Source organism: Moschus berezovskii, chromosome X, assembly GCF_049115385.1.
Source record: "Moschus berezovskii isolate FMDL1 chromosome X, NW_MosBer_1.0, whole genome shotgun sequence".
In the NCBI taxonomy this organism is placed as follows: Eukaryota; Metazoa; Chordata; class Mammalia; order Artiodactyla; family Moschidae; genus Moschus; species Moschus berezovskii.
In genome coordinates, this window is record NC_142488.1 from 1,834,215 (window position 1) to 1,847,693 (window position 13,479).

Below are 13,479 nucleotides of genomic sequence, written 5' to 3' on the forward strand. Positions count from 1 at the left end.
ACGGACAATACGTTGAAATGGTCCCATTTGGGACATCCTGAATTAAACCAACTTCTGAATGAAATCATTTACGCCTGGTTTGACTTTTTGGAACGAGGCTCCTTAAAAATGTGAAATAACGCAAGAGGTCTGTGCTGAATTTGTTCTGGACAGCGATGCTCTCGATAGCAACGTCAGGAAGTTAAATTAGTAAAACCATGCAGAGGAAGGGAACACACATCGTGGTCCTCGAAAATACAGTACTGTATGTTCCTCTGTGTGCTAAGGTCTGTCCGACTCTGTGACCCCACGGGGTGTCAGAAGGACTGGGCCCTGGGGCAGTCTGTAAGACTTTCCTAAACTTGTGGGGGCAAAATAACATGCCTCTACCTCTTAACACTTCATCATCCTTGTTACAGACAATGGCCAAGGTGTGGAAACAACCTCAATGTCCATCAGTAGAGGAAAGGATAAAGGAGATGTGGTGAATATATTAAGTGGAATATTACTCAGCCATGAAAAAGAATGAAAGCATGCCATTTGCAGCAACCTGGATGGACCTACAGATGGACATATTCAGCAAAGTCTGTCAGATAAAGACAAAACCCATACAATATCAGTTGTAAGGGTGAGTGTTAGTCGCTTGGTCACGGCTAACTCTCTGCCATGGATTGTAGCCAGCCAGGCTACTCTGTCCATGGGATTCTCCAGGCAAGAATACGGGAGTGGATTGCCATTCCGTTCTCTGGGGGATCTTCCCAAGCCAGGGATCGAACGCTGTGTCTCCTGCTTGGCAGGCAGAATCTCTACCACTGAGCCACCATGGAAAGCCACGTATATCTATACATATATTGCTATGTGTGCATGCTCAATCGTGTGCAACTCTTTGCGACCGCATGGACTATAGCCCTCTAGGCTCCCCTGTCCACGGAATTCAGAGGCAAGAAGAATACGGGAGTGGGTAGCCTTTCCCTTCTCCAGGGGATCTTCCTGATACACAGATCGAACCCAGGTCTCCCGCTTTGGAGACAGATTCTTTACTGTCTGAGCCACTAGGGAAGCCCAAGAACACCAGAGTGAGTAGCCTTTCCCTTCTCCAGGGGATCTTCCCAACCCAGGGATGGAACCCAGGTGTCCCACACTGCAGGCGGATTCTTTACTGTCTAAGCCACCAGGTAAGGCCCCATCACTTCTGCTGAGATGCAGAATCTCAACAGAAACTCCCAGCACAGAAGACAGAGTGGAGGCTGCCAGAGGCAGAGGGCGGGGAGAAGGGGAAACACGGGCAGAGCCACGGTCACTCACTTGTCCACCAGCTTCTTGGCGAAGCCGAAGTCGGTGAGCTTGACGTGGCCGTCCCTGTCGAGCAGGATGTTCTCCGGCTTCAGGTCCCTGTAGACGATGTCCCGGGAGTGCAGGTACTCGATGGCGCAGACGATCTCGGCCGCATAGAACAGCCCAGTGTTGCTGGAGAAGCGGCCGCGGTTCCGCAGGTAGCTGAAGAGCTCGCCGCCCGGCACGAACTCCATCAGCATGTACAGGAAGCGGTCGTCATGGCCCGTCCAGAACCTGCACCGGGGGGGGGTGGGGGGGGATCACAGTGAGACTGAGCGCTGCGCCTCGGCCAGACAGACAAAGGCTCAGGTGGGGAGAGATTGAGTTCATGGTACAAGAACAGGTTACGTGAAGATACATCTTCAGGGGCGCTCCAGCAGTCACGTATGGATGTGAGAGCCGGACCAGACAGAAGGCTGAGTGTGAGAATGGACGCTTTTGACCTGTGGTGTTGGAGAAGACTCTTGAGAGTCCCTTGGACTGCAAGGAGACCCAACCTTGCAAGGACTGATGCTGAATCTGAAGCTCCAATACTCTGGCCACCTGATGCAAAGAGCTGACTCATTGGACAAGACCCTGACGCTGGGAAAGATTGAAGGCAGGAGGAGAAGGGGACGACAGAGGATTAGATGGTTGGATGGCATCACCCACTCAACGACATGAGTTTGGGTAAACTCCAGGGAGTTGGTGATGGACAGGGAAGCCTGGCGTGCTGTGATTCATGGCGTTGCAAAGACTTGGACACAATTAAGCGACTTTCATTCCTTTTCATACACGTCATGAAAAGTGAAGTCACTCAGACGTGTCCGACTCTTTGCGACCCCATGGGACTGCAGCCCGCCAGGCTCCTCCATCCAGGGGCTTTTCCAGGCAAGAATACTGGAGTGGGTTGCCATTCCCTTCTCCATCTATTGAATAAATACAATTGTATAAGATATGCCCCTGGAAAAGGTACGCGTAAGAAAGAGATGGTCATACGAAGTGAAGTCAGACAGAATCACAGAAATACTATATATTACTTATATGCGGAATCTAAAACAGAATGACAAAGTCCTGTAAGCAAAAGTTACAGACTCACTGGGAAACCAAATCCCTCTTGTGAGTTGCCTTATGGCGCTCTCTGCTTTACTGAGGGGCACTGCCGCTGAAGCCACTGTGTCTCTGAGGCCTGCCTAAACTGTTATCAATATACAGACGAAGCCCTGGAGGAGATCGCGTGCAATGCCTCAAAACCTAACTGGAAGGGAAATCAGAAAATAAGAAATCAAGTACAGTGGTCAGGAAAGTATATGTGCTCAGTCATGTCTGACTCTCTGCAACCCGTACACTGTAGCCCGCCAGGCTCCTCCATCCATGGGATTCTCCAGGCAGGAACACTGGAATGGGTCGCCATGCCCTCCTCCAGGGGATCTTCCCCACCCAGGATCAAACCCAGGTCTCCTGCACTGCAAGCAGATTCTTTATCGTGTGAGCAACAGGGAAGTTCCCAGGGAAGTATAAGTTATGCAATTAAAAAAAAAGATAAGAAAGTATACGTTTATGCAATAAAAAAAAATAGATAAGGGAATTCCTGATGCTCCAGCGGTTAGGACACTGCGCTTTCACCGTTGAGGGCATGGGTTTGATGCCTGGTGTGAGAACTAAGATCCCACAAGCTGCACAAGGTGGCCAAATTGAAAAAAGATGGGCTGCAGAGAGGAAAAACATCTATGTCCAAGGAAAGCCTTTCAAAAAGAAAAAGCAACATACCGTTCTGATGTTCAAATGAATGTCTATTTCGCTCATCACGGTGGAGAGAAAAGTATGGGTCCTGCATACAAGAGGCTTTCCCTAAGTGTGCATTTAAATGTGAAGACTCTCTGAGGCTAGCCTTAGATGCGTACTTACTCGCTCAGTCCTGTCTTACTCTTGGCAACCGGAAGGACTGTAGCCCTCTAGACTCCTCTGTCCATGGGACTTCCGGGCAAGGAGACTGGAGTGGGTTGCCATTCCCTTCTGCAAGTGGATCTTCCCCACCCAGGGATTGAACCTGCGTCTCCTGCATCAGCAAGCGGCATTCTTTACCATCTGGGCCACCTGGGGAGCCCACTGCCCTCAAACAGAGCTGCTGTAATTTGCCCGACACCCACTGAGACCAAACAATACTAGAATACTGGAATTTGAAACACAGAAAAGTCTGTTACAGGGCCATACAAGGAGATGGGTGCATCAAGCCTTAAGAAACCCAAAGTTACTGGAAACTCTCAGCAAGCCCTTTTGTATGGAAGCTGAAGGACGGGTGTGGTTAGCTGTTGCCAGATTCTTGATGTCAGAATCTTTATTCAAGCTTCCTAGGTGGCTCAGGGTGAAGAATCTCCCTGCGATGTAGGAGACACAGGTTCGATCCTGGGTCGGGAAGATCCCTTGGAGGAGGTCATGGCAACCCACTCCAGTATTTTTGCCTGGACAATCCCACAGGCAGAGGAGGCTGGTGGGGCAACAGTCCACAGGGTCGCAAAGAGTCAGACACGACTGAGCACATTCACACGCACGCACATCCTTTGCTCTTGAGGTCACATCAAGGTCAGCGAACAGTGTTCCGCTAAATGTCTACGACACATGTTATATTCTCTGTTCGGAAAAGAAGGGGCCAGGTCCCCAGGCACAGTCTTCACCCTCCAGGGTCCCAGGCCTGGCTCAGAAGGGACAGAGCTCAGAGGGCAGCTCCCTGAGGGCAAGGTTCCCAGACCCTGTCCAGCTGTCATCACTGAGGGAGCCAGGCCACGCCACCCACTGACCCTCGGCTTCTCAGGGTGCCCAGATAGGGGGAGATGAGTTCCCATGGGGGTCCCTGACTGCAGAGTAGCCAGGACAGACACCCACTCTAGTTAGATCACAGAACCCAGGATGGGGGAGACCCCAGGCTTCTCAGGGTGCCCAGATGGGGGAAGATGAGGTCCCATGGGGGTCCCTGACTGCAGAGTAGCCACAACAGACGCCTGCTGTAGGTAGATCGCAGACCCAAGGGTGGGGGAGACCCCCAGGCTTCTCAGGGTGCCCAGATGGGAGGAGATGAGGTCCCATGGGGGTCCCTGACTCAGACTAGCCAGGACAGACGCCCACTCTAGTTAGATCGCAGAACCCAGGATGCGGGAGACCCCAGGCTTCTCAGGGTGCCCAGATGGGGGAAGATGAGGTCCCATGGGGGTCCCTGACTGCAGAGTAGCCAGGACAGATGCCCGCTGTAGGTAGATAGCAGGCCCAGGATGGGGGTGACCCCCAGGCTTCTCAGGGTGCCCAAATGGGGGGAAATGAGGTCCCATGGGGGTCCCTGACTTCAGACTAGCCAGGACAGACGCCCACTCTAGTTAGATCGTGAACCCAGGATGGGAGTGACCCCAGGCTTCTCAGGGTGCCCAGATGGGGGAAGATGAAGTCCCATGGGGGTCCCTGACTGCAGACTAGCCAGGACAGACGCCCGCTGCAGGTAGATCGCAGGCCGAGGATGGGGGAGACCCCCAGGCTTCTCCGGGTGCCCAGATGGGGGGAGACAAGGTCCCATGGGGGTCCCTGACTGCAGGGTTACCAGGACACACGCCCGCTCTAGTTAGATCACAGACCCAAGGATGGGGGAGAGGGTCACCGCGGCCTGAAGCCCCAGGTCCAGCCAGTGGGTGGCCCTGGAAAGCACCCTTGAGCCCCCCAAGCCACAACTCCCAGCCTGCTCCCGGGGCCCTCCGGGCTCTCCTGCTGGACCAAGGCTGGGTGAGCTGGGGAGCCCCCGGGGGTAAGGCCAGGACCCGCGTCTGCACTGTGTGTCCACCCGACGTCCACCAGTCCACTCACCTTTGCACAAAAGCCCTAAGGGGCAGTGAATGACAGCTGCTGGCCTGTGGGCGGGGCCTGCTGCAGCACCGTCCAATGGCTGAGCAGCATCACTAAGGGCTGTTCATTGATGGCTGGTTGCCAGTGGGTGGGGCCCACTGCGGTGCCGTCCAATGGCGGAGCAGAACCACTAAGGGTCGCTCATTGGTAGTTGGCTTCTTGTGCAGCTTCTTGTGCAGCTTCTTGGTAGTTGGCTTCTTGTGCAGCTTCTTGTGCAGCACCGTCCAATGAACTTAAGGGTTGTTCATTGATAGTTGCTTGGCAGTCCACTGCGGTGCCGACCAATGGCGGAGCAGAACCACTAAGGGTCGCTCATTGGCAGTTGGCTGCTTGTGGGCAGGGCCCACTGCAGCACCGTCCAATGAACTAAGGGTTGTTCATTGATAGTTGCTTGGCAGTCCACTGCGGTGCCGACCAATGGCTAAGCAGGACCACTAAGGGTCGCTCATTGGCAGTTGGCTGCTTGTGGGCGGGGCCCACTGCAGAGCCGACCAATGGCTGAGTGGGACCAAGAATGTCGCTCATTGACAGCTGGTTGCCTTTGACAGCTGGTTGCCTGTGGGGGGACGTGGCACCGCCCAATGGCTGAGCAGGACCATTAGCGGGACTTCATTGGCAGTTGGTTGCTTGTGGGCGGGGCCTTCTGAACTGCCAACCAATGGAGGTACGGTACCACTAACGGTCTCTCATTCGTAGTTGGTTGCCAGTGGGCGGAGCTCACTGAGGCATCAACCAATGGCCGGGCAGGACCACTAAGGGTCGCTTATTAACGACTGTTTCTGGGCGGGTCCTTCTACAGCACTGACCAATGGCTGAGCGGGACCTGTTGCTTAGAAACGGTGTAGCGTAGTGATGCACATTGAGGGCTGCATCCTAAGGGATGTACTCACCTCACTTTGTTAGACTCCTATAAACGCCTTTCTTTCTGCATTGCTAGATTTCTGCCTCTTGCGGCCAGGGCTGCCCAGAGACCCCCATCTTTAGGAAGCCCAGTGGCAGCCACTTCTAGGGGTTTCTCTTCCCCCAGTTCCTGTGTATCTTTGTCCCGTTCCCAGTCTCAAGGCTTGACATCTGCAGTGTTGAGATGTGACGGAAGACAGAGGGCTTGGGCTGGGGTGGGAGGTGGTTTGTGGCTGTTGTTACTGGAAAAGGAACAAAACCTGCCCTCCCCCAGTATCTCTCTGGCATGCAGATTACCTCCAGCTCAAAACAAACGAGGTCCAGCAGACTCAGGAGAAAACCTGGACCTTCTCCCTGAACTGCCTAAAAGAACGCAGATAGAGGAGTTGGTCCTGGAATCTCCAGTTTCAGCAGAGATGTCTGCATAGGGATACGGGCCCCCCTGTGATGGGGCGAACAGCCTGGAGACCAGAGTTCACGCTCGGTCTCTAGGTCTCTCCTGGCCCAGCAAACATTTATGTAGAAGACTTTTGTTTCTTCTCCGTCTCCATGTCAGCTGCCCTTCCTCCTCTCGGATATCTCAAACCACTACCCCCAACATCCTCTTTTTGTCTTCAGCTGAAGACGGTGTTTAAGCGGAGGGTTAGGGCCATTTGGGGCGTCCCAGTTGGCTCGGTGGTAAAAGAGTTCGCCTGCCGATGCAGGAGACGCGGGTTCGATTCCTGGGTTGGGAATATCCCCGGGAGGAGGAAATGGCAACCCCCTTCAGTATTCTTGCCTGGGAAATCCCATGGACAGAGGCGCCTGGAGGGGCTACAGTCCATGGGGGTCACGAAGAGCTGGGACACAACTGAGCATGCAGACTACGCGTTGGGCCATTTTTGGGAGTGACTCCATTTTTGCAGCTGTCTCCCATGTATAAGTTTTTGTGTGCTTTTTCTCCTGGTTCATCTGTCTCAGGTCCATTTCATTCTTAGACCAGCCAGAAGGGCCTGGAAGGATCAGGAACATGTCTTCCTCCCCAGCATCACTATCTAGAGAAACCAGGTGACCAGACACCCGTCTTTTTTCCATCATTTATAATCGAGACAAGTCTCTTTCTCTGCACGCACTCCTTCTCTGGGTCACATCATGACATGTTTCGGTCTAACCAGGCTGTTCCTTGCCGTGATGCTCAAACAGAAGCACACAGCATCCCAAAGTTATGACAACCTCACTGTTCTTTCATGGCCGAGCTTCGCACCCAGCGAGGGCTTTTCTGACAGGGAAAGTCTTCTGGAGTCCCAATGCCACCTGACTGATGACCCTGCACAATGAACCTCTATGGAAACTCGTGAGAAATGGAATTATTTCCGGCCATATCAGTAAACTAAGGATGTCACGGTCATGAGTGACTGCAACCACGATGGATGGTGAGTCCGTGAGCCCTGAAGGAACTCAGGAAACAACACGTGCCTTCTAGCAGCCACTCCCCAGGGTGAGCCCTGAGGAAACTCGGGAGGTGAACACACGGGACGCTGGCCCCAGGTAGCTGAGATGCAGAATAAAGCAATGAGTTCAGTGAGTCCAGATTCTTGCATATTCCTACGTATCAGTTCAGTTCAGTCACTCAGTCGTGTCCAACTCTGCAACCCCATGGACTGCAGCACGCCAGGCCTCCCTGTCCACCACCAGCTCCTGGAGCTTGCTCAGACTTGTGTCCATAGCGTCGGTGATGCCCTCCAACCATCTCATCCTCTGTCGTCCCCTTCTCCTCCCGCCTTCAATCTTTCCCAGCATCAGGGTCTTTTCCGGTCAGTCGGCTCTTCACATCAGGTGGCCAAAGGATTGGAGTTTCAGCTTCAGCATCAGTCCTTCCAATGAACACCCAGGACTGATCTCCTTTAGGATGGACTGGTTGGATCTGCTTGCAGTCCAAGGGGCTCTCAAGACCCTTCTCCAGCACCACAATTCAAAAGCATCAACTCTTCAGCATTCAGCTTTCTTTATGGTTCAATACTCACATCCATACATAGAAAAGCACTAAATTCCTTAACTTCGGATATCTAATTTCTTTCACTAACAATCATCTTCTGATGTTCACAATATCTGCTCTCTGTTGCAAAACTTGTATATAACCTGGCTCCCCCCACCCCGTCCTGCTTCCTCAGAGCAATTCTCAGGGTTAACAGAGATGCTGCCTCCTGGGCTTAAGTCCTAAAAATGTCAGCGGTGCTGAGAACACCTGTCCCGGTGCCACTCTCGAAAGAACACTAAAGCGTTAGCCACTCAGCCGGGTCTGACTCTTTGCGACCCCATGGACTGTAGCCCACCAGGCTCCTGTGACCATGGGATTCTCCAGGCAAGGATACTGGAGGGGGTTGCCACGCCCTTCTCCAGGTCCCACTCTTAGATGCCAGCAATTTCTATACAGCAGAAACTACAAACAGCAGACAGAGGGTTGCCTTCTTCAGACAGGACCGAAGCCGTCCTCCCCTGGGAAATCTTGACTGTTGTCACAATCCTTCAACACCCTGGACGCTGAGTTACTCAGCTCTTCTAAAATTATCTCTCTGCTAGCTGCACTGACCTTCGGAATGGCTTTATCCCAGAACAGAAAAGTTTTGTCCGACATCTATGCAATGAACCTCCTGGCTGGTTTTCAGAAAAATGCAACCAGTAGCACTTCAAATTCCGAAGTTGCTGATAACACCCCAGGCGAACGTGCCAAACCGTTCAAGCAGAAGTTCAAACTGGAGTCTTTCTTCGGCGAGATCTTCCATGCTCCACACAGCTTCAGGTAAACGCAAGGAAAACCCACTTGGGGTTTCTGGACAGTGTTTGAAAAGGTAGATATTGGGAGAAGTGACTCACTTCCAAGAAAAACTGCGCAGCTGGGAGGATTGAACACCTGCTCACCTCCTGGTTTCTTCCCACTCAACTGAGTGCTTTATCCCGTGTCTGTGGGCGTCCCCCACCGTCTGTTCCCAGGGCTGGTCACACAGATCCCTCTCCCCCCTGCTCTGTACGGGGACGCATCCAAAGCCTGCTGGCCCTGGATCAACACAATCGCAGTTTTCAAAGACAACCTGGTCTCTGAAGTAATAAAGCATGGAAAACATTCCAAACCTCAAGGACCTCATAATAGTACCCTCATGGGCTAAAAGACCTGCATTTAGCAAGTCAGTATGTAGGTGCTCTGGGCTGGATGGTCAAAGTGTCAGTCGCTCGGTCATGTCCGACTCTTTGTGATCCCACGGACCATAGACCACCAGGCTCCTCTGTCCACGGGACTCTCCAGGCAAGAATAATGGGGTAGGTTGCCATTTCCTCCTCCAGGGGATCTTCCCAAACCAGGGATCGAACTCGCATCTCCTGCCATTTCAGGCAGATTTCATATATATATGTGTGTATACACCGTCTGCATCACCCCATATCTGGATGTTGAACTGCTAACCCCTCCAGGACCTAACAATATGGTTGTATTAGGAGATGGGTCTTCAGAGAGAGCATGAAGGCAAAATGAGGTGAATAGGGAGGGTCTTGATCCCACAGGACTGGGGTCCATACAGAAAGAGGAGGTCAGAAAAGAGACACACAGAGGGACAGCTGTGCAGACTAAATCACAAGCAAAAATTCCCATTGCCTTCTCCTGGGGATCTTCCTGACCTAGGCTTCTTGGTATAAGGACACCATCAAATCGGATGAACAACACATTTCTACAGCACCTCCACATACAACTTAATTGCACCTGCCAATGACCCAATTTCGAAACGAGGTCACTTTCACAGAAGCCTATGGTATCTTTCTGGGCTTGGGTGCTAGTTGTTCAGCCGTATCTGACTCTTTTGCGACCCCATGGACTGTAGCCCACCAGGCTCCTCTGTCTATGAGGTTCTCCAGGCAAAAACACTGGAGTGGGTTGCTATTTCCTTCTCCAGGGGATCTTCCCGTCCCAGGGATCGAACCCAGGTCTTCTGCATTTCAGGCAGATTCTTTACCATCTGAGACACCAGGGAAGACCCATCTTTTGGGGAGGCAGGCACAATTAAACCCACAAAGAGGTGGGATATCCAGAGCTGGAAGAGCCCCCAGACCAGGATTCACAAGAGCATCACCCTAATGTTTCCTGAGCCCAGAACACACGCAACGAGGTCATCTCAGCATCTCCACCCCGCCACCTCCAGCCCTGAAAAGGGCTTCTCCCGCCAGCTTCCTGCCTCTTTTCCAAACTCTTGTCGTCTCAACAACATCTCGGACTTTTCCTACCACCATCAAGTCCATCTGCTTCTCTTCCGTGTAAGCGCTAGTCGCTCAGTCGTGTCCGACTCTTTGCGACCGCACGGACCATAGCCTGCCGGGCTCCTCTGCCCGGGGGATTGTCCAGGCAAGAACACTGGAGTGGGCTGCCTTTCCTCCTCTTGTTCCCAGCCCAGGGATTGAACCCGAGTCTCCTGCATTGCAGGCAGATTCTCTCACCATCACATAAGCTACCACAGCAGCTCAACAGACCACTCAGTCTCCAAAACAAACAGGAATCCGGCCACCAGGAGGCCTGTCTTCCTGGGAAAACTGGGCCACGAAGCACCCTCTGGGACACACCCTTGGGTTCTGGTTTGAGGACTTCCTGTATTCGGCTTAAAAAAAAAATGGCTCAAGCCAGTTCTGCTAAATCACGTGAGAATGCCTTGGCCACAGACAGAGCAGTCCACATCTCCTTTATAAAAGATTCACTGAAAAACGCTGGGCAACGGGAGTGCCTTCCCAGAATCACTGAGTTCACAGTTGAGACATCATTAAGTAGAAGCTTTGGTTTGTTGCAGAGGAAGACATACACGCACTGGATTGTCTACAAGTCTGCCCGTCAGACACCTGGAGACTCAGACTTGACCGGGGTCAGGGGGTTGAGTCCGATGCACCAGCTACTTCTGTTCTGATGACTCAAAAGCATGAGACTCTAGTGACCCGTCCACACGGGCCCCAGACTGCCCTTCGGCTCCGTGAAAGGAAAGTCAGACACACACACACACAAAAACCAGCTGCTCCCGTCTGTCCTCCATCAAACATGCCTCTACTCATCTGCAGACGCTACTCCGGTGGTTTTGAGTTTATGGGTGTTTTTGTCCGTGCGTGGGGGCGGGAGGGGAGACACGCAAGACGTACCGAGACCACAGTAAACGGTCCTGTGTCTGCATGCCCGGGCAGGTGAACTGCAGAAGCAAGGCAGGTGTGGATGGCTGAGCTGGGAGATGGTGCGGGTCAGGGCAAGGCAGAGGAGGCGAGCATCACAGCGGTGGGGTGATCCTGGGCTGACCACGTGGGTGGCACCCCCACCTTCCAGTGAGGGTCCAGTGCTGGGATGCTGGAGGCCAGGGCATCTCAAAAGGGTCCCCGTGCGTGCGTGCTCAGTCGCTTCTGTCATGTCTGACCCTCTGCGACCCCGTGAACTGTAGCACCCCCCAGGCTCCTCTGTCCGTGGGGATTCTCCAGGCAACAGCGCTGGAGTGGGTTGCCCTGCCGTCCCCTCCAGGGGATCTCTGAAGAGCCAGGGATCGAACCCACGTCTCCTGCGTTGGCGGCTGGGTTCTTAACCCACTGAGCCACCTGGGAAGCCTGAAAAACAGTCAAAGCCAGGGACAAAGCCAGAGCCAGCCGTCTTGAGGACATGATTAAATAAAGCCCCTGGGGTCATTCTCTACGGAATTGCAAACAGAGACGCAGATGGGCGGCGGGCTGCAGGGAAGCAAAGGATGCCTTCAAAGCAGGCGAGTCAGGGAGGCCAGAACAGCTTAGAGTACAGAGGGGGCCCCTAGTCCAGGCTTGGCTCGGGCAGAAGGGGGGTTGAGAGTCATACAGTGCAGGCAGGAGGTGGGAACCAGGGAGGAAGCACCCCCCCACCTCCCGCCAGGGATGGGGACAGACAGCCTCCTGTGGACGCCTACACCTCTGGGCCGTGGGCCAGGGTCATACCTTTCAGTAGCAAAGAGCGTGGGAGAGCTGCTTTTCCAGTGGCTCAGTGGTAAAGACTCCCCCGGCCCGTGAGGGGCAGTGAGGGAGTGAAAGTCACTCCGTCCTGTTCGACTCTCTGCGACCCCAAGGACTGTACCCTCCAGGCTCCTCTGTCCGTGGGATTCTCCAGGCCAGAACACTGGAGTGGGTCACCATGCTCTTCTCCGGGGGACCTTCCCAACCCAGGGACGGAACCCGGGTCTCCCGCATTGCAGGCAGATTCTGTGCCCTATGAGCCACCAGGGGAGCCCAAGAACACTGGAGTGGGTCGCCATGCCCTCCTCCGGGGGATCTTCCCCATCCAGAGATCGAACCCGCGTCTCTCGGATCTCCTGCTCTGGCAGGCGGGTTCTTCACCACCAGCAACACCTGGGAAGCCCAACAATCATGCACCTCAGCCCGCAAGTCAGAAATCAAGTAATGAAGCAAACGTCAAAGGGCGTGGGAGAGAGAGGCAGGTATGCGCTGCGCACCGGGAACCAGCAACTGGCTGATGCCACGATGCATCCACGTGACGATACTCGAGAGTCCACGAGACACCCTGGAGAGGATGGGAGCAGGCAGAAGTGAGCGGGTGCCTGAGGTCCCGGGAAAACCCAGGAGGTGAGAGCTCTGGCGATGGGAGGCGGGGCGCCCACATGGATGCCTTGCTGGGGCAGACAGACACCGCTTCTCCCCGCCGACCCTGGGCAGGCACTTGGTGGGAACAGCACCCTCTCGTGCTTGAGGTGGTGTCAGGACCCGCCGGGGACACGCTCCGTCCCCAGCACACACAGGAGAATCCCACATTGGGGGGATGCAGGCGGGGACCCAGAGCCAAGGACTCACAGTTTGACCAGGAACGGGTGGTTGACTTCCTTCAGCACCGACTTCTCGTTGTGGACGTGCTGTTCCTGCTTTAGGCGGATGATGTCGGGGATGGTCATCACCTTCAGGGCGAAGAAATGCTTGCTTGTCTTCTCCTGGACCAGCTGCACGCGCCCGAAAGTCCCCGTACCTGCACGCGGGAGGCAGAGAGGGCTCAGAGGCGCGCTCAGCGACCACCACCCAAGACCCCGGGAACGAAACGCAACCTGGGGGGTCGGATGACTCCATTCCCTACGAGACCCCAGGTGACAGACACGCCTCTGGAACGGTCAAGTTAAATTCGTGCGCACACACACAGCATCAGTTGACTCTACGACAATGCTACGAAGAGTCACAGCTGTGGTTCTTCCAGGAGTGACGCACGGATGTGAGAGCTGGACCATAAAGAAGGTTGAGCACACTTGGGCATTGATGCTTTTGAACTGTGGTGCTGGAGAAGACTCTTGAGAGTCCCTTGGACTGCAAGGAGATGCAACCAGTCCATCCTAAAGGAGATCAATCCTGGGTGTTCATTGGAAGGACTGATGCTAAAGCTGAAACTGCAAT

The 13,479-nt window shown here is 54.0% G+C and overlaps 1 protein-coding gene across 2 annotated transcripts in view; it reads right to left on the minus strand.

Moving 5' to 3' along the window:
• The window catches only part of LOC129564405 (cAMP-dependent protein kinase catalytic subunit PRKX), a 62,672-nt gene that overhangs the window by 26,503 nt on the left and 22,690 nt on the right, over positions 1 to 13,479 (minus strand). For both annotated transcript variants that reach the window (XM_088833685.1, XM_088833684.1), the window contains exons 2-3: positions 12,895 to 13,063; positions 1,285 to 1,548 (exon numbers count right to left, since the gene is read on the minus strand). In XM_088833685.1, coding sequence (XP_088689811.1) covers positions 1,285 to 1,548; positions 12,895 to 13,063 — 433 coding nt within the window. The remainder of the gene's footprint in view (positions 1 to 1,284; positions 1,549 to 12,894; positions 13,064 to 13,479) is intronic.